The sequence below is a fragment of the Leptodactylus fuscus genome, chromosome 9 (assembly GCF_031893055.1).
Source record: "Leptodactylus fuscus isolate aLepFus1 chromosome 9, aLepFus1.hap2, whole genome shotgun sequence".
NCBI lineage: Eukaryota > Metazoa > Chordata > Amphibia > Anura > Leptodactylidae > Leptodactylus > Leptodactylus fuscus.
The window spans coordinates 28,364,028-28,384,145 of NC_134273.1; the positions used below are offsets into that span (position 1 = coordinate 28,364,028).

Genomic DNA, 20,118 nt, shown 5'->3' on the forward strand with positions numbered 1-20,118 from the left:
CAGCTTTCCTCGTCAGCTAAGTGTAGCAGTTAGCGCCCCCTTGTCACCAGAAGCAGCCACAATGCACAGGCTCAGGAGTGGAGTGATGCCAGCGGGACTACCCGATCTGTGTGAGAGCCCGGCACTACTGGTAGTCAACCCTTATTGTTGTGGAGAACTATCCCACTAGTGCCATCTTGTGCAGATAGCTCCCTTGAGGTCATTGTTCAATTCTTTTGGGAATGTCTGCTTAATTTGGGGGTGCAATTATTTTGGGGGTGTCTGCTTTCCTTGATGAAGGTTCTACTGTATCAGTTCTTCAGTATTCTGTCATTGTCCACTCTGTCCTGCCACCATTAAACATACCACCAAATTTCAGATATCTCTTGTGGCTTTGTCTATCTGGAATAGCGTGAATTACCTGTATATACTCGAGTATAAGCCGACCCGAATATAAGCCGAGACCCCTAATTTTACCACAAAAAACTGGGAAAACTTATTGACTCGAGTATAAGCCTAGGGGGGAAATGCAGCAGCTACTGGAAAATTTCAAAAATTAAAATGGTTGGAGTTTTTGGGTGTAGTAGTTGCTGGGTGCTGGGGAAGGGGAGGGGGTGTTTTGGTTGTCTGTCTGCCCCTTCCCTGAGCTTGAGGACTGTTTTTTCTTCCCCCACTTGGAATTCAGCCTGGCTGAATATAGGGGATCTGCAGTGCTCCTATTAACCCCTTCCCGACAGAACAGGAGCGCTGCAGATCCCCTATATGCAGTAGAGCGGGCACTGTCAGACACAGGGAGACCTAATGTGTTTGTGTTTCACAGTCATTTTCTACTTTTATATGTATTCTAGGGAGAGGAGGGATTAAGAACTTTTATTTTGTTTAAAATATTCTTTTTTTTTTTTTTGCACTATTTTATGGGAGATTCTATACATTAATATTATGGCTGGTCATAGATAAAAAATTGTTTTTGCTGACTCGAGTATAAGCCAAGGGGGGCTTTTTCAGCCCAAAAACTGGGCTGAAAAATTCGGCTTATACTCAAGTATATACGGTATGTTACATCCTATTGAGTGGAGTCCTGGTCCTCTTGCACTGCTTCTCGTGCAAACCAGGGTGTTCACAACTGCACTACATCAGCCTGGTATCTCAGCGGTCTATATGCCTGGCCCTCATCATCTGCTAACTCCTGACACTGTTTATTTGGCTGATGGTGCACCCACCTGAAGTCATTGAGTCCATATCCCCAAACAATGAATAAACAGAGGAAAATGGCACTTTATTTGGCGCTGAATTTTCCACACTGAAAAAAAAGCCTCCCATTGATTTCAATGGGTTCCGCTAGCTTTTTTTTTCCCACTGATGTTCTGGGTGCCAGAATAGATCCCATCATAAACAATGGGATCCATTTTGGTAACACTTTCCCTCTGGTTTATCTGCACTACTATGGCAGTATAAGTATGAATGCACCGCAACGTCAGATTATATGATACGTGGGTAACAGGTCAGTCAGCATGGAGTACACTTAGATCGGGGACGATGTATAAATTTGCAAGTAAATTGGTGTTTTTTTTAATAAAAGAAAACCTCAAGGGCAGTAATTACCGTATTATAAGAGAACAATAGGAAATAACACATTCAGCAATATCCCTGCGCTCAGCAGTGACTGATGGGCTGATCTGTACATGATGAGAATTTCTGGGTAATCGGATTATAAAGGAAGGGCCGCTTATCTAGGTTTATCATGAAAATAAAGAGGAATGTCACGTTTGGACACCATGTTATAGAGCTTGATTTGCTGAGAAGGTTCATACATAGTTTAATGGGAAATGATTTAGTGTAATTTGGAATTTAATCATTTTTATTTCTGCTGATTTTGGGCTTAGGAGTCCAGTGGGCGGTCCTACTCAGTGACTGACAGCCTTCCTAGCGTGTGTATACAAATATGACTGTCAATCATTGAACAGAACCGCCCACTGGACTCCTAAGCCTAGAATATATTAAATCCTTATGAGAATGAGCAACGCCCTGGGCACAGATGAGCAGATTGTCAAGTGGATGCCCTTTGCAAATAAGATCTTGAGAACTTACGCACAGACTGAACTAGCACACGGTAAGATCCTGGAAATAAAAATCATTATTGTCGGCAATATCTAAAGATTCTTTATTTGCCGTGTATTTCTTACGTAAACACTGTCATATGTAATAAAACCAAGGTACGTGCTGTTCTACACCGAATGCTCTCTTTGTATTTTCCATGAACCCCTTCATGACCTATTTCTCTATTGAGGCCCATTTCTCAAGCGATTCCTAAGTAATTCATGTCCAAAAAGAAGGAAAAGTGGACAAGTAGTTTTGATATGTACAGTAGGAAAAACCAGAACTCATGCTGTGGTCCTGGCCCAACTATATAGCAATGGAAAGGTCTATGGCATGCATCCATTCATCGTCTACGTGCGAAGTCTTAAGGACCACTCTCCACTACTGGTTAGAGGATGGAGCACCACATTGTACCAAATCTGATTAAAATTAGTAGGGTCATAGAACAAAAACTAAGTGAATTGGGACATAGCCTTCTTAAAGAGAACCAGTCATCGAGTAAATTATCCTGATGTCTTCAACACCTGATGCTAAATCTTTAACAGGTGCCCACAGGTGGCTGTTGGGTCATCTTAGGCATTGGGTGCGAGTGTAACCTTTAGGAGTACACAGTTCCTCCAAACAATTCTTGGGGATTGCCTTTCATTATAGAGACTTCTGAATCTTCTTCTAGTTATCATTTGCAACCAGAGTGACAAGTAGAAGTTCTTGGGTGCCAATACAAAATCTGTACAGGACCCTCCAACTACTATATAAAATACCTTTGCCTTTAGGCCCTTGTTACCAGTGCAAACCACAGCCCTACTCCTTGCATTAGTTGGATGGTGCACAATATGGCGCTCACCTGTCCGTGCTCAGTGCTGCAGGAATGAACTGCTTGTTTGCTTGGCCCACACTCAGTAGCCACTAGCCACACATCACCTACTAGAGCAATTGACTGACAAAGGGAGGGAGACACACAACCAGAGACACCGGGACCTTTGTGACAGTTGTAGATACAGCAGTACAAGCAACACGACAGTAGTAATGAGTTCTTCAGGTCCTCGATGACAGACTCTGCACGTCCACTGGCACCTGCCTACTAGAATCCATGTCAATGCTAAGCAGGATCTGGCTAGTGCCCCGCTTCCAGAAGCTCCCCAATGTGTCTTCTTGCCACAAGCTAACCAAGCCCTGAGGGCAGCAAACTGGTCCTCTGCTGACAGCAGCAGTACCTTGGAGGATTTAGAAATTTTCTGACAACAAGAAGGTGAGGTCTAAGTCTAATGGGGACTGATATTCCAGTTTAAGGCCGGGGCCCCACGTTGCAAAAACACAGCATTTTGGCTGCGTCGCAAATGACACTGCAAAATAAAAAAAACCCTCTGCGTTTTACATTACCTGCAAAGTGGATGGGATTCACATTGCAGAAAAAAAAATCTCTAGTGAGAAGCCATGTCAATTATACGTGGACCTTCTGTGAATAACGCTGCCGAAAAAAATGCGACAATCTTTTCTGCAGTGTTTTGGGTTGTTTTTTTCTGCGACTTGCTACATGGGGCCTTAGCCTAAGGTTGTCTTTTTGAGGCTAGTGAACATGTTAGATTCAATAGTCCTAGCTGTTAGACCACTAGTCGGAATTCTATGGTATACCTCTTTAAAGGGGTATTCCCACGTCGCATACTCACCAGTCTTCGTTGCTGTAAAATCTTCTGTCTTCCTGCTTTGTTGAGTCACTGGTGGGCAGGGTTACATATGCAAAGCCAGCGGCGAGATGCCGCTGGCCCTGCGTGCACGCTCATAGATGGTGAGACCAGTCTAGCCTTCACAATGTGAATACAGACCCGGCATCCGCCTCTCTATTACAGCGGATGCCGGGTCTGTATTGGCATTGTGAAGGCTAGACTGGTCTCACCATCTATGAGCGTGCACGCAGGGCCAGCGGCATCTCGCCGCTGGCTTTGCATATGTGAATACAGACCCGGCACAGATGCCTGCAACATCGCTATGTTCCTGCCCTGCCCCCTGTTCCTGCCCCTCCTCCCTCCCCCCTAAGAGCAGGCTGATACATCACTTGACTTATGACCAGATAAGTCAAGGGATGTGTCAAAAAAAAAGAATAAAGTAAGATAGTGGCCAAACAAAGCAGTTTTGCTGAAGCAATGTATTTAGGAAAAGTCTTACATTCACATTAAAAAGCAGCATAGATAGGATCCTTGTGATGGGACAACCCCTTTAAGGCTGAAGCCTTACGTTGCAAAAATGCCACTTTTTTTGTTGCAGAGTTGGTGCGGTTTTTTTTTTTTTTTTGGTTATTTTTTGAGGTACAGTCAGAAGTGAATTGAGAAGAAGGGATAAGTATAAGAGTATAGTTCTAATTCCTTTTGTAGTCATTCTTGGCTTTGGCTCAAAAAACTGCAATAAAAAGTTGCGTTTCTGCAATGTTAAATTTACTACTGTTGCAGAGTTTTAAAGATTTTTTTTCTAACCATCAAAGTGGTGACAGTTTTTTCTTGATCAAATGCCAATGGATGCAACCATAAATTCAGGGATTTCTATGGTCTGGGTCCGAAATCCAACCATGATGTCCTTACCGTGACCGGGGTATCTTCTCCTGCATTCAGTTTCTGTGTCTATGGTAAATAAGCCAAAATCCACCTCTAAAAAAATTCTGTTGTGTGTTTATATCCTTATTGTTTATACTCTTGAATACAAGGTAAATGCCCAGAAGCAGTTCAGCTGCTATTCAAGTGACTTTGAGGGGAGTTGCAGTTCTCTGGCAATACCACTACAGTGTATGAACCCTGAAGCTGTACACAGGGGTCCGTACACTGGGGATAGTCACCAGTATACATTACCTTCAGGTCCTGGACCAACCCCTTTAAGACACTCACAGGAGTCACTCGGGATATGCAGTACAGGAACATAGAGGGAAGCTTTGCTGAAGGCCTCATCTGTGCTGCCATCTGCTGGTGTCTGGAAACAAAGACGTAATGTATCTGAACGGACACTGAATTTTAGTAAAAAAATGTACCTTGTTTACATAACTCACAACAGGGGGAGAGCCCGGAGAGTTATCAACTAGGGTGCAAATGAAAACAGGAGAAGTTACCTAAAGCATCCGTGTTGCTTGTTTCTTGCATTTCCAAAAAGGGATCATGTGTAAATAGAATCCCAAATCTCTCTTTACCAGGGCGCAACTAAAGGCTTATGGGCATAGAGTCCCATCTGTACATTTTAGTAGCATTTTTTAATTTTTTTTATGTAGATAGGGAGCCCCATATAGGCTCATAATCAGTATCTCTTTGGAGTATGGGAGGAGATCTGCACAAACACAGGGAGAACATACAAACTCCTTGCAGTAGTTGTCCTTGACGGTATTCGATCCCACGACTCCAGTGCTGCAAGGCCGCAGTGCTAACCTTTGAGCCACTGTGTTGCCCCTATTTTAGCAGCATAATTTAGATTCTCTTCTTGTGCCCAGACCACTTTGAAGACTTGTTCTCAACATGGCTGTGCACACAAACTCCCCACCATTCCCATCCAGTCAGAGCCTCCATATAGTTTTTGTGCCACAAAATCCCTCCTTTTCTGTTAACTGTCTCCTTACTGACCGTGGAAGGCTGTGCATAATCTTCTCACGCCAGTGCACTAGAGGGCAGGGGGAATAAATTTACTATGACCAGACTGCCGGCCATCAAAGGGAACCAGAAAGGAGATCACAGACATTTATCCAGCCTTAGGGTGACCTGAGGGCCTGAAGAGAGGTAAGCGCCCCCATTCTAAGCCCTACTATACAGATAGAGACAGCAATGGAGATTTTTTTGGGTCCGATCGCCATTGTACCTTAGCCCTACAGAATGAGCAAATCTCAAGCAGACAATGTAACGTAAGAAGTGAACAGGCGTATCTGTTTATTAGAATATCTTAAGCAGGCAATACATTATTATTTCATAATTAACCAGATTTACAAAATAAGAATTCCAACATTTATTCATAAAATCTATCTAGAAAAAAAAAAAAGTTCTAATCTGAGAATTTAGTGGGATTTGGTCACTTGTATCTGCATAGATGCGGCTATCAAACCTGTACACGACTCGTACGGAAGCGTCTTTTTATCCCCCACTAATACTGATATAGGTACGGACAGAGAAACGGCAACACCATGTGAATCCACCCCGAACCTTCACCAGAACTACTGGTCGTCACTTGTACCTCTAAGTGACAACGGGGCAGTGAATGCGACATTTGTGCTTGAACATCTCAATTCCATCCTATATATGTTTAATGTATAGACCATTGTTTTAGCAGGGCGGAGGGTCTCTGTAAGGCTGGGTTCACATCTGTATTGGAGTCTCTGCTGTAGATTGCACCTAAAATCTGCAAGGACTGAAACTAGGCAGATCCCATTATAGTCTATAGACTTTGTAGATTTTGCTTTTTTTGAGAAATGTGCGACCTCAGCCTGAAGAAGCAATTGATGGGATGCAGATTACCAGGTTTATGGCCCTAAATCCCAGCAATTGGTTTAGGGCCCCTAATGTGGTAAAAGGTTCCTTTTCAAGGGCAGTGCCAGAAAACTATTTCCAGAAATTCTGTACATAGATGTATAGGGTCAAAGTTCACAGGTCAAGTCACCGCCTTCCTATATAGCAGTCATGGATTGTAGCAGTCACTAAAACAAGCAAAGCCAAAAATAATGTCATGCGCCAATCCATATACTATGCGCAATCTGTTGTTCTTGGTTATCAGATTGCAGTTTTCTTCAATGGGATGACTGATGTGAACTACTATATCAGCAGCTCTTTTTTCATTTGTGTCCATTGTGCGATGAATCTGTCATTTTATGCCACAAATCATGACGCAGATGTGAATAGAGTCTTACTGGGGGTTTACAAGACTTATATGGACAACTGATCAGCTGATGGAAAGGACCACAGCTCAGGTTATTTCCTTTAGCCAAGTGAACAGGTGAATAGGACAGACCTACAATACCAGGTACAGCTACTATCCAATGCATGGAGCTGTGCCTGGTATACTCTGCTCACCCGAGCACTACAACCCATTCAATCAGCTGATCGGCGGAGAGCCTGCGAGTGTTCCCGCCACTAATCTGATACCAATGACTTATCCTAAGGATAGTTGGCTGTAGGCACAAAGCTTTGGCCACAAACAGGTTAATATTACAATATTGGTGTGCCTGTCCTGTAAAGTTTACCAATATCATAGATTTTCACCAGTCATAACCAAGCAACGACATGCCCATTATCACCCCAATCACTGGACCTGGGTTGTCCAAGATTTGGAGGAACTTCTGTGGCAAGAGGAAGCTGGGACAAATGCAAAACAACCCAAAAAACATATTCACCTCTCCCTGGATCTCCATTGACCAGCTCAGTCCTCTTTCCCTCGCATGGGACAGTTGGCTGAATAGGAAGCGGAGAGGCTCACAGTTACGTCAATGGTACCGTATATACTCGAGTATAAGCCGACTTTTTCAGCACATTAGGCTTATACACGAGTCAGGGTCCACAGAGCATAGAAATCTGGAAGGACCTGGAAGGGGGAGGTCCTTTAGTGCTACTGCTCTGTGATTGGCTTGTCATGAGGTCACGTGACTGTGATGTCATCAAAGGTCCTTTAGCCACTGGTATGTAACATCTTCAGATAAGGTTGAGTCTAAATCCTAGTAGCTCCGCCCACACCAGAGTCCAATCACATGGTCATGACATCATCAGAGGTCCTTTAGCACACTAGGATTTAGCATCTACCCTGCAGATGAGTGGCCAGGATTCATTGTGTCTTATGGAAGATGTCTGTTGTATGGAGGAGAGGAAGCGACAGTAACGTGACACACACAGGGACCTTCCTTTAGTTACTCTGCCTAGTAATGTCAGGCATTTGGGGTTATTAATTTAGTTTCAGTAACTCCATGTGCCTCACATTAATAACAATTAACCCCATCATGTCCCTCATATTAACCCTGTGTGCCCCATATAAGGGTTACTAATATGTGAGACACATGAGGGTACTAATGAAGGACCTTAATTATGAAGATACCTAATTATTACCTCCATATGTCCCACATATCAGTAACTCTTATGTGAGGCACACAGGGGGTTAATGTGAGGGACATGATGGGGTTAACTGCTATTACTATGATCCCCGTGGAGTTACGAAGCTGTAATACACATGACCAGACTTTTTATCTGCAATGCTGAATTCCCCCCCTCCCATTCTTATACTCGAGTCAATAAGTTTTCCCAGTTTTTTGTGGTAAAATTAGGGGTCTCGGCTTATAGTCGGGTCGGCTAATACTCGAGTATATACGGTAACCATCAAGGCCACCAATTAGTCTGAAGTCATGTGGACCTCTCAGTTTCCGATGGTAGGTTGAGGAAAAAGGGTCCGGGCAATGGAACGCTAGGGATATGGCGCGCATATTTTTGTTTTCGTTTTACGCACACCCCGGCTCCTAGTCCTGGACAACCCCTTTAAATTACCTTATGCCTACCACTGTCTATGTAAATGTCTAGTAGACAATAGCGACTAATTTGGTAATTCTTGTTGTCTTAATCCTTTGTTCCGATCTCTAGAATTACAAGTGCTCATGCCAATATGGTCACACAAGCTGATAAGCTGGATCATATATGTTGCGACTGGCAAGGGATAATGTACAGATAGTGGTTATTTGCAAATCTGAACAAAAGACACGTATGAGACAATTCCATCAAATTCAGAGTATTTGGCGGTCGTTGCAGACAACGCTGGGGCAGGACTGCTTGCAAGTTGCTAAGTCTTAAAGTTGTCCTAGATGACTGCATATCCGACATGTCACCATAACAATGCCATCCGTGCCGTCTGCACAAAGTCTCTCCCACTATTTGTTCTCTGTAGCTTATTTTTTTCCAAAGACAAAGTTATTCAAGGTCAAAAATTTGACCGCACGTAAAAGTTGATCACGATGTACATGAGGCTGAAACTTGAGGATATCCTTAAAGTTCCAGCAACAATCTCAGGCCTATGTTACAAATAGACCTCTTGTACATGAGCGCTCACATATCAATACTGAGGAGGTTAATGTGCGTTAAGGTTCGGAAGCCTATGTTGAAACATGGAAATCGTTCCACGTATAGGCACATGCATGCGTGCTGGGTAACAGAACAATGGAGGAGTCACGTTAGCAGGACTATCCAGTCGCAATGGCTGTTAATAAATTACGATGTGCACAGAAGCACATATATAGATCATCAGGGCACTCGTCTACATGGGTGCCTACACCGAGGGAATCTTGCTTGTGCCTGCATCAGTCATCTGTCTTCCTGGCTAGTCTGCAAAAAGTCCAGTTATGTTCCACCGTGTTCTCATTGGCCCGCTCGCTCATGTGGTGGACACGGGTATTCCGGATTGTAAAGCCTTGCTTTGTAATATACTCCATCAGGTGGACCCTAAGGGAAACCTCCTGGTGGTAGTCGCATGGCCCAAAAGTAAAGGAGACTTGGCAATCCCGAGTGTCCATCATGTGCTTATTCCATTTAGTAAAATGGTTGGCGATCCCCTCTAGTAACGCGTGGACCTTGGTTGTGATGGTAAGCTGGGTGATTATTACAGCCACGGGGTTGGAATACTTGGACAGTTTCCTTGTACTAGACAGTTCCACAACTTCCTCGAAAGTGTCCGTAGGATATAAAGGTTTGGGGTCATTAAGACATTGTATTAAAGGTTCGATCTGATAAAAATCGGCTTCTTTCCGTAGCAATTCGAACTCTTTGAAGTCTACTGGCACGGTAAGCTCTGATGTCCGTAGAAAGTTCAATACATACCGGAAAAGGGATCCATCGCGGTCAATAAAATAATTGCCCTGGGAGTCTCTAGCAGTAGGGAAGTCGCCCCGAAACATAGCACCCAACATGGAGTCTGGATAGCGAGTTAGAGTTGACAGTGAGGTTGTATATACATGGCCCCCAACATTTAATGTGACAGGATCCGTCATCTAGGAGAAAGATGAATGTTATTTAATAGGGTCGCATATGTTAACACTGAAAATCATAGCATTTAATGGGTATGACATTTTCCTGTCTGACAGGTCCGACCACCGTTACCACAACAATGAAGGGGATCCGTGTCCTTCTATTTAAATGACACATTGGAAGGATGCATGGGGTTAAACTCTATGGGACTGTCACTCCATTTAAATAGGGGGGTATCGGACCACCATTTTCATGACTTGTAGGGATTCCAGGGATCCAGCCCCCACTGATCAGACACTTATCTATTTACAGGATAAGCTACAGGTTTGGGGAAACCTCTTAAAATGGAAGATGCAGCATATATAAGAAGTAGCGGCGGTGGAGATCAATGGATACCGATACTTGTATATAAATGCAACTGATAAATTTTAGAATCATTGTATTAGTTGAGGAAAAATGTCTGCACCGCAATACTGTGCGTTAGAATGAGTACAACCAGTAGTGTTAAGAACTAGAGTTTGAGTGGGGGCCACACGGTGGCTCAGTGGTTAGCACTGCAGCCTTGCAGCGCTGGAGTCCCGGTGTTCAAATCCCGCCAAGGGCAAAAAAACCATCTGCATCTGAGTTTGTATGTTCTCCCCGTGTTTGCATGGATTTCCATCCCATATTCCAAAAAAGACATACTGATAGGGAAAAATGTACATTGTGAGCTCTGTGTGGGGCTCGCAATCTACATTTAAAAAAAAAAAAAAAAAGAACTAGAGTTTGTGATGTATATCCACCAATCCATAGAATATGGATTGGTGGATATATGTAAATTGGTGGTGGGATATAGAGTCATAAAACAAAAAAAAAACCTGCCACGTATGTTTCCATCATGCACATAACCATAAAATACATCATATTTAAGAAAGTCAAGAGATGGTTTAATAAGTCAGTTTCGGCTGTTTTTACTCCATACCATGTATCCCCAGTCCCCATTATCCATTTGATCAGATGACTGATGCTTGGAATGAACCCGACGCTTGAAAGCTGAGGAATGCATACACCGATCGGCCAGTCCAGCTCCTGCAACACATTACATAGTCCATTAAGTCCAATCCATAGTGCCACCGTGCATAACATTGAGGATATCAAGCACAGCACCGTACATAGCATAGGAGGTTTAGGGGTACAGCACCGTACACAGAATAGAGACTAATCAGTATTGCAGCTCTTCCCCATTCATTGGAATAGAACGGAGTTGCTGCTGTCCCATGTGATGTCATCAGCACTGAGAAGAGGGCCCAGCACTAGTGAGCCCTGTGACTTCTTCAAAAAGCTGATCAACATGGCTCCCAGGTGTCAGACCACCACCGATCACATATAAGTTTACTATTAGTATAGATAAGTCCTAGAAAACTCCTTAAACTACCTTGGTTGCCCTACTCTGCACCTGCTGTAGTTCATCTATGGTTCACACCTGCGTTCGGCATTTTATTTGGTATAGCGAACGCAACACTTTTCTGTCCGCATGATTTATGCAGACACCGCACGGAAAACACATGGACCCCATTATAGTCTATGGGGTCCGTGTGGTTTCTTAGCTAACTGCATTTTAATGCGTTTGGTATTCCGTTCGGATGGGGGAGGTGTCCCCAAGCAGACTCCTCAAACGGTATACCAAGCACAGATGTGAACTGGGCCTATTTCCTATCTGTCTAGTGACGTGTTTAGAGGCAATAATATGAGCTTACCAGGGGCATCTATGGTAGTCCTGATGCATCCCATGATTTTATTAGCCTTGGCAGAAGCTGTCTGGCACAAGTGCACTTGGCTGCTCTTATAACTCCCACAGAAGTGAGCAGAGAGAGCCATGCGTGCAGTGGTCGCAATATCGCCTGTACAAGCAGCATAGATTGTTTTAATTATTTAATCGTTAACCTGTTCCTTGCCAATGGCACAGAACAGGTAAATGTTGGATGTTGGCATTTTAACCCCTTCCCACTCCACACCGTACTATTACATTGGACTGTGGCTGTGGCATTACTTCTGATACTCGGCTGTATTACACAGCGAAGCCCCAGGACTAGCTGACTCTGACAGATTAACCACTCAGATACCGGGATCAATAAGATGTGGTTTCCAAAGGGTTGCCATGATAGCCAGGAGGCTGAGCAACAGCCTTCTAACTACCTATCACCATCACCTACAGCAGGGGTCGGCAACCCCTGGCACGCGAGGCATATTTTGCTGGCACGGCAGCCAGCCTGAGACTTCACACTAAATTGAGAGAGAGAGAAAGAGCGTCCTTTCAGTGCTCTGGTACAGCTGCGGTGTAGGACACGCCCCCTTCTCTCCCTGCTCACCAATCAGAGGTGAGCCTCTCACTGCACAGGATAAGGGCTCCCTGGACCTGCTGCTACATGTGAGGAGGAGCTCCTGCCGTCTGCAGCCCTGAGGAGAGAAGCAAAGTGAAAGTAAAAACAACACCAGGTACATGTGTGTTACTGACTATTCTTATTACTGTCAGGCATTTGGGGTTATTACTTTAGTTTTAGTAACTCCATGTGCCTCACATTAATAGCTGTTAACCCCATCATGTCCCTCACATTAACCCCTGTGTTGCTCACATAAGGGTTACTGATATGTGAGACATATGGAGGTACTAATAAAGGACCTATATAATGAAGATATTCACTTATTACCTCCATATGTCTCACATATCAGTGTCCCTTATGTAAAGCACAAAGGGGGTTAATGTGAGGGACATGATGGGGTTAACTGCTATTAATATGAGGCACATGGAGTTACTAAGCTGTAATATACATGACCAGACTCTTTATCTACAACTGTGCATAAAAGTACAGACCTATATATTTCAATTGACCCATATATACAGCCATTCTTTTTGTGGCTGTGTATCTGGGCCAAATTGAAGAGCTGAAAACTATGGAGCAGGTCCTATATCTGTCCTATACATCCCCTATATGTGTCCTATACATCCCCTATATATGTCCTATACATCCCCTATATGTGTCCTATACATCCCCTATATCTGTCCTATACATCCCCTATATCTGTCCTATACATCCCCTATATCTGTCCTATACATCCCCTATATCTGTCTGCATTTGCAGCCCTGTCAATTCATTTTTAATGTATAGGTCAGTGAAAACCACATGCGTGCCATTTGTATGCAGGAGGCGTAAGGCTGAGGCCCCACGTTGCAGAAATGCAGCATTTTTGTTGCAGATTTTGATGCGGTTTATTTCAACCAAAGCTAAAAATGGCTACAGAAGGAATGGGAAATATATAGGAAGCTTCTTATACGTCTCCCTTCTGCTCAATCCACTCCTGGCTTAGGCTCAGAAAAACACAGCAAAATATGTAACAAAAAAAGCTGCGTTCCAACAACGTGAGGGCCTTAGGCTAAAGCCCCACGTTGCAGAAACAGCTTTTTTTCGTTGCAGATTTTGCTGTTTTTTTTTGAGCCAAAGCCAGGAGTAGATTGAGCAGGAGGGAGACATATAAGAAGCTTCCTATATATTTCCTGTTCCTTTTCTAGCCATTCTTGGCTTTGACGGGAAAAAAAACGCAGCTAAATCTGCAATAAAAAAAGCTGCATTTTTGTAATGTGGGGCCTCAGCCTTAGTGTGATTCTATTGGGTGGTGACACTGTAACTAGATGCAATTATAGCCAAATCCAGTTCCTGGGCACCAGTGCATTCACTTTGTTGAAAGTGTGACACCCATTAATTCCTGGCTGGGGTTTTGCTGTTACTGCACCGCCAGGAACTAAAAGTGACAAATGAATCTGCGTTTCACTTAGGGAGCGTTCACACTACCGTCGGTGTCCGACAGCTAGTGTCCACTGCTAATGTCTGTTCAAAATCTTGTGCGGACATTAGCAGCGGACACTGGCTGTGTCTGTGACATTTTGCATTGATTTAAATGGACATCGGGTGCGTTCGTTTACTGTTCGTGGGTGTCCTTAAGTGTCCGTTCCCAAAGATGTCCGACTTTTCAAGCGGACAGAAAAACCTAAATGTCGGGTTTTGCTGTCCGCTTGAAAAGTCAGACATCTTTGAGAACGGACAGTTAAGGACACCCACAGACAGTAAAAGAACGCACCCGGTGTCCGTTTAAATCAATGCAAAATCTCACGGACACAGCTAGTGTCCGATACTAATATCCGCACAAGATTTTGAATGGACATTAGCAGCGGGCACTAGCTGTCGGACACCGACGGTAGTGTGACTGCTCCCTTACAGAAAACTGAAGTTACTAACGGCCAAGGACTGGATGGAGCATACAGGTACATTGTGTGTCAGCGCTCTACAGGTATGACCTCACTCTGCTCCCAATCACATACATTACCACTAATTGTGGGTTACGCATGTACTTACATTGCTTCTAAAGGAAAAGAACATGTGCATCAAGGCAAATAGTAGTAAGCGCATGTGGCTGGGAGCACAGTATGACAGCACCCCTATGTTGTGGTTTGTGCTATATGACTTTAGTGTAGGTGTCGTCAGCTTTACAATTATTGCCCGGCACTCTGAGGACCTCATCTTTGATTTTTTTATTTAAATCGGCACGCCGAACAAAAAAGGTTACCTACCCCTGACCTACAGTATAAGGAGCCTATGTGTCTAAGTGTGATTCGCTGCAATGCTATTTATTGCAGTACACTGCACTGGGGATCAGAGATCCCAAGTTCAAGTTGCCCTTGTGGAACAGGTAATAATTAAAAAAATAAGTTAAAAAAGTTGAAAATAAGGGGGCCACATGTATAAGTCCCCAATACCAACAAATTTAGCACAACTGCAGCCCCAGAATCACCCCCGAGTGAGCCTCCACCTCTTCTAACTATACGTTGCGGGTATGGCTCCCATGCAGCAAGATCGTGGACGCCATCCGGTGTATATGACAGCTGGGCAGTCATAGGAAAACAGCTACTGTGGTTTAGCTATACAGCGATTTTCCCATAGACTGCAATTCAGTTGTCATTTATGGCCACAGCAATTTGGGATGAAGCATAATGTTGGCATAGATTGCAGCTGCCATATTGCAAGACTACAACTCAAAGCATGTGCACACTAGTAGTGGTAGAGCTGCAATAACCGGAGAACTGTAGAGATACACAGACACCAAAAATACAAGAGCTATAATAAATGGGTCACTGACCTGTGTATTCGATGGTAGGGTCTCTCTCACCACGTCCTGCACATCAATCCTTATAGAGATCTGTGAGAACGTGTGGATTCAGGTATCACCAGCAGAGGATCCAAACCTGAAATAATAGAAGTATGTGATGAACAGGGGGCTACAGAATCACTGACCACATACAATATGGCTCCTAATGCTGTCAGACCTTTCTAGCTCAGCAATCATCCATTTCATGCTCTGAAAACCCAGTAGGTACAGTCAGCCTGGATAGGAGTACACAAGTCTCCTCGCATCATATATACCCTAGGATATCTTTAAAAAAAAAAAAAAAAGTTAACCAGTAACCATCCAATATACGAGCCGGCCAGGTCTATCGGAGGTAGAGCTTGTTGTCCGACCTTCGCTCCTGTGTGATAGCCATATATCCTAATAGGGCACATGGACAGATGTTGTTTAGCGTGGACAACCCCTTTAAGGCTGCCTACACAAAGCTGTAAGGACACTCCGCATGTCGACTGTAAACTCTCCTGTCAAGGATGTGAGAACTTATACCAATCAGCCATAATATTAATACCACTAACGGATGACGTGAAGAACATTATTTCCTGGCAATGGCAACTGTTAGGGGTGGGATATATTAGGGAGTAAGTGAACGGACAATTCTTAAAGCACTGGAAGCAGGAAAAATAGGCAACTTAAGAATCTGAGCAACAAGGGCAAAATTGGAATTGCAAAATGATCTCCAAAATGGCAGATCTTGTTGGCATTGCTGGACTGGGCAGTTACTTTGACGTGAACCGTCTACCTAGACATTGTCAGACCAAGTACACTTAGGTATAATTGGATGCCTCCTTTAAGGACACCATACACGTGCGCTTGACAAAAACACCGCACATTAAACAACAGCCTCTTCCCGTGCCCGGGTGAATGTTTATAGAGGATGATCTCAGCGATATCCTCCATAATTGATGAGGAGAGGATGTGGCGGCTCCATCTCTGGGTTAATGTGTTTTGCTCAGTGCTGAGAAATCAATATAAGTCTGAGAAGATGTAACTAACACACAAAGCCACACGTGACCACACGCGTACATGCAAACCGTGTAGATTTAGGAGCTGGCTGCTCCGCTCCTATGCGAATAGGGTTCTGGCCACAGCACGGTAGCATGGAGAAAAGATGTAGCGGTGTGGAGAAACATCCCCCTTTGTTTTGGGGTGTCCCTTATGTAACTCTGCATGTCAATTGTCTGAAGTGGCTTTACCATAGCATACAATGGAAGGAAATAAAAATGAAGTGTGAAGTGCTTAATGTGGTCACAGTGACAGGGTCTGATGTAAAATACAAGCTCTTTATAGCTTTAAAAGGGGTTTTCCATAAAAGAGAGTTATCAACATCCATAGGATAAGGGGTTACTTACAGAACAGGGGGTCCAACTGCTCAGACCCCCACTGATCAGAAGAACAGGGGATGAAAGTGGACAGGTGGTTGGGTTGCAATAAATGGAGCTGGCTGATAAGGGCTGAGATAAGGAGTCAGTTACCACTGTATATAATGCAAGCTGACTCAAATCCAGCTCTGCTACATCAGTTTCCACATCAGCTTTATACTGTGGTAATGCATTTACAACCAATCCCTCATTACTGACTGCAAACATAGCAGAGCAAGTGAAACCCCGCCCACCAATGTGCCGAGAAATCCAGGAAGTGAAGAGAGCACAGAGCCTCCAGGCTGCTGAACAAGAGTTATGGGAATACCCCTTTAATAGGAGGCAGAAAATGCATCTTTTCTGTTGGTGCGGAATTATATGCGGAAATGGTTGCAGAATTTGGACCTGTCCAATAAACGCAAAATAGGGATAATACAGCGGACCCTCATACTACACGACAGGGCAGCTGCCACTGACCACACAGAGGAGGCGGCTTAAGCAGAGAGAGGCCATGTAACTTAGAAAAGCTACAGAAACAGAGATATGTACACCACAAAAAAAAGAGGATGTGTGTACATATTTTAGTTCCTACATATACCGGTAGTCATAGCATGTACTATGGTGCATTGAACCTCTCACACAGCAATATGGTGTAATCTCGTTGCAAAGATAATTCTGGGCTGGGGGCCAGGTGCTGACATGCCCGCTCAGAGATGGGAGCCAGCACTACCTACCCATAGGAGACCGCACAGAAGGAAATTCTCCCATGACAGATAGTCTAAGCATTTGCTTGAGCAAACAGATGTTCACATGCGAGTACTTGTGTTTATGTACTTGTGGCTTTACTGAATGTTGTGCCATGGCGGAGTCTCACCACGCATTTCGTGCAGGAATTAGGATATGGATTTTTAGCAAGTTCTACATAAATGACAGGCTAATACAGTTCTGGAGCAAGTTTTCTTCTAAATCTTTAGTGTGACGTTCCTTTGTTATTCCTCCAATGATGTATAACTAAATTGACAACTGGGTGGGTCCAATCAGTACAGCCCGAGTCATACTGTGTATGGACACTCCCCTTTAACGAGAGGAATGGTAACACCCAGTTGTCAATTTAATCATAAATTTCTATGAGAAATAGCAGAGGATCGGCACAATGTAGATTTATAAGAATTTGGAGTTGTCTTTCACCTTAAAATCCTCTCTAAAAACCATCCGGAATCTGCCACCTCTGACTGAGGCATCTTTTGTTTTTTAGTGCACTCCTGCTTCTGAATCACAACTATAACTGTGTATGAGGCCCCACTGTATATGAGGCCAATCAGCAGAGGTTCAGCTTTGGCTTTCTGCTGCACACTCCACAGGGCTAGTTTTTGGAGAGAATTTTGGAGGGAGACCACCTCAAGTTCTTCCCAAATTACACCATGAAGTAACCCTTACTGACGGGTTTCCACAAAGATTTCAGCTGATCCCTGGGGGTCCCAGCAGGTGGCACTTTGTGATCAGAAAATTGTCTATTAATCCCTTAAACCAGTAGCGATTACTCAAAGTGGAGGACCCCGTTAAAGAGAATGTCCGGGGAGTTGATAGAGGACCTTTCATGGATTTGGGCACATGCGGTGTTCTATACCGCTGGAAAGCCGACAGTGTGCTGAATTCAGCGCACTGTCGGCTTTCCCGATCTGTACCCCAGGTGAAGAGGTTTTGGTCCTGGTACCGTAGCTCTTCATCGTCAGAAGGGCGTTCCTGACAGTCTGTCAGGAACGTCCTTCTGCACAGCAGCGCCTATAGCGCTGTACAGTGTGAGCAGGGAGGAACACCCCCCCCCTCTTCTCACTGTACTCGTCCATAGACGAGCACTATCAGGAGGGGAGGGGGCGTTCCTCCCCGCCCACACAGCACAGGGCTATAGGGTGCTGCTGTGCAGAAGGACGTTCCTGACAGACTGTGAGAAACGCCCTTCTGACTGTGAAGAGCTACGGTACCAGTACCGCTAGCTCTTCACCCGGGGCACAGATTGGGAAAGCCGACAGTGCGCTGAATTGGCTTTCTAGCAGTATATAACACCGCATGTGCCCAAATCCATGAAAGGTCCTCTTTAAATTCACTTACCTGATCTGGCCAATAATGGTGATAGACCCCGGGGGCACATGATTGGAAGTAGTAATGTTATTAATTAACTACCTGTAAGATGGAGGGAGGAGCAAGCCAGGAAAGGGGCGGAGCTCTGCTTCTGATCACATGACCCAGGAGTTCCATCATCCTCATCTGCCATATCAGGTAAGTGAATTTAAGAACTCATTCACACAGGGCAAATTATGGCGCTGAATCCACGTCATAATCCGCCCCCTCACAATGGAGGTCTACGTAGACCACTAGCACTCTTTTTTCCGTGAGTGGCAACATGCAAAAAAGCGGCGTCTGCCTCGTAACACCACCCTCTGGACTAGGCCCATTCATTTGGGCCTAATCTGGAGCGGAAAGCTGGGAGGGGATACCATGCACTGCACCGGCATCCCATTGCGGCAGCCACGATGAAATGTGCACTGTGGAATCCCTGTGTGAACTAGCCCTTAAGCTCTCCAGACAACCCCTTTAACGAGCTTGTACTCTTATTTAAAGGGGTTGTCCAGGATTAGAAAAACATGGCGATTTTCTCGCAGTAACAGTGCCACAGTTGTCCACAGGTTACGTGTGGTTTTACAACTAAGCTTCATTCATTTCAATGGAGATATGGTGCAATACCAGACTAGACCCATGGACAGGGGTGGCACTGTTGTTTTTAAAGAAATTCTGGACAATCTCTTTAAGTAAGAGTGCACATCAAACATGCTACAACCTGAGAATATCTGCAATGACTTATATGGGAAATTCTGGACTTTTGTTTCCCTATAAAATAAATTATAATGTAAATCATCCAATAAAAATCTTGCCTCTTGTCCGGTCTATTTTGCAGCTGATTTTCATTAGTTGTAGATGATTGCTCTGTCACCACAGACGTAGATTACTAGTTATCAATCTGATCGCTGCTATTTCTATGATCAGCTTGCTCATACATATATAATATATCCTGCTCTGAAGAAGATGTGGACATGGACATAGACGAGCAGATATGAAGATACCAGGAGGTGACAAGTAATGGAGGAGACTAGAGCCCATCCCAGCCGACCTCCCCCCACTTCAGTGTGACACCCCACGCCTCACTTCTCTGCCCTCACCTGATCGCTGCCTGTCTGGCTATGAAGAAATCCAGCGATGAGAATCTCAGCGCAGCAATCGCCCCAGTGTGTACAGCGGCAAATTCAAGGCCTGCTCCACAGACTCCTCCTACAAACCCGTGAGAATGATAGATATGATCCTCTTTGCTTCCCGTACACGTTTTTCCATCTGCACCCTGTGATTGGAGGTCGCGCGGCAACATTTACTGTTACCACGCCCCCATGCCCAAGTGAAGGCATGACAGAGGCGAGTCCTGTATCTGACTTGTGATTGGCCCAATCTAGTCACCTGACGTGCAGGGG

General features: G+C 44.4%; 1 protein-coding gene across 2 annotated transcripts; it reads right to left on the reverse strand.

Annotated features, from left to right (window-relative positions):
* Positions 1 to 8,217: 8,217 nt before the first annotated feature.
* On the reverse strand, positions 8,218 to 19,922 carry KCTD6 (potassium channel tetramerization domain containing 6). 2 transcript variants are annotated; one of them, XM_075287926.1, is made up of 4 exons: positions 19,816 to 19,922; positions 15,195 to 15,300; positions 10,987 to 11,093; positions 8,218 to 10,048 (listed from the first exon to the last, which is right to left on the reverse strand). In XM_075287926.1, exons 3-4 carry the CDS (start codon positions 11,068 to 11,070, stop codon positions 9,362 to 9,364), a joined length of 771 nt encoding a protein of 256 aa, XP_075144027.1. In that variant the 5' UTR covers positions 11,071 to 11,093; positions 15,195 to 15,300; positions 19,816 to 19,922; the 3' UTR covers positions 8,218 to 9,361. The 2 variants fall into 2 exon arrangements, with proteins under 2 accessions (XP_075144027.1, XP_075144029.1); XM_075287928.1 differs by having other exon boundaries at positions 19,802 to 19,922.
* Positions 19,923 to 20,118: the final 196 nt, after the last annotated feature.